This window comes from Cariama cristata, unplaced genomic scaffold, assembly GCF_000690535.1.
Source record: "Cariama cristata isolate BGI_N322 unplaced genomic scaffold, ASM69053v1 scaffold37101, whole genome shotgun sequence".
Lineage (NCBI taxonomy): Eukaryota > Metazoa > Chordata > Aves > Cariamiformes > Cariamidae > Cariama > Cariama cristata.
In genome coordinates this window covers 3,785-4,057 of record NW_009599296.1, presented here as the reverse complement: position 1 = coordinate 4,057, position 273 = coordinate 3,785, and the positions used below count along the sequence as shown (strand labels likewise).

General features: G+C 70.7%; 1 protein-coding gene across 1 annotated transcript in view; it reads left to right on the top strand.

Annotated features, from left to right (window-relative positions):
- Positions 1-48: 48 nt before the first annotated feature.
- The window catches only part of LOC104168884 (centromere protein Q-like), a 3,256-nt gene continuing 3,031 nt past the window's right edge, over positions 49-273 (top strand). Inside the window, exon 1 of the mRNA XM_009709632.1 lies at positions 49-141. Within this exon, the coding sequence (XP_009707934.1) occupies positions 49-141 (93 nt within the window). The remainder of the gene's footprint in view (positions 142-273) is intronic.

Genomic DNA, 273 nt, shown 5'->3' with positions numbered 1-273 from the left:
AGCTAAACCCCACCGGGCAGTGCGTATGCGCGCTAGGCGGCAGGGCGCATGCGCACAGAGCCGCCAGGCGCACCGCCCTCCTCGCAGGAGGCGGGAACTGGCAGTGCGTATGCGCCTGCGCCCGAGTGCGCGGGGAAAACGGTTTGGTAACGGCTCAGCGCGGAGTTAGCCGGCAAACGATCTAACGGGGAGTCGGCGGGAGCGTTGAGCAGGCGCCGGGGCGGGGAGTCTTGGGGGGGGGTGAGTTGGGGGGGGGGAGTGTGGAGGGGCCTG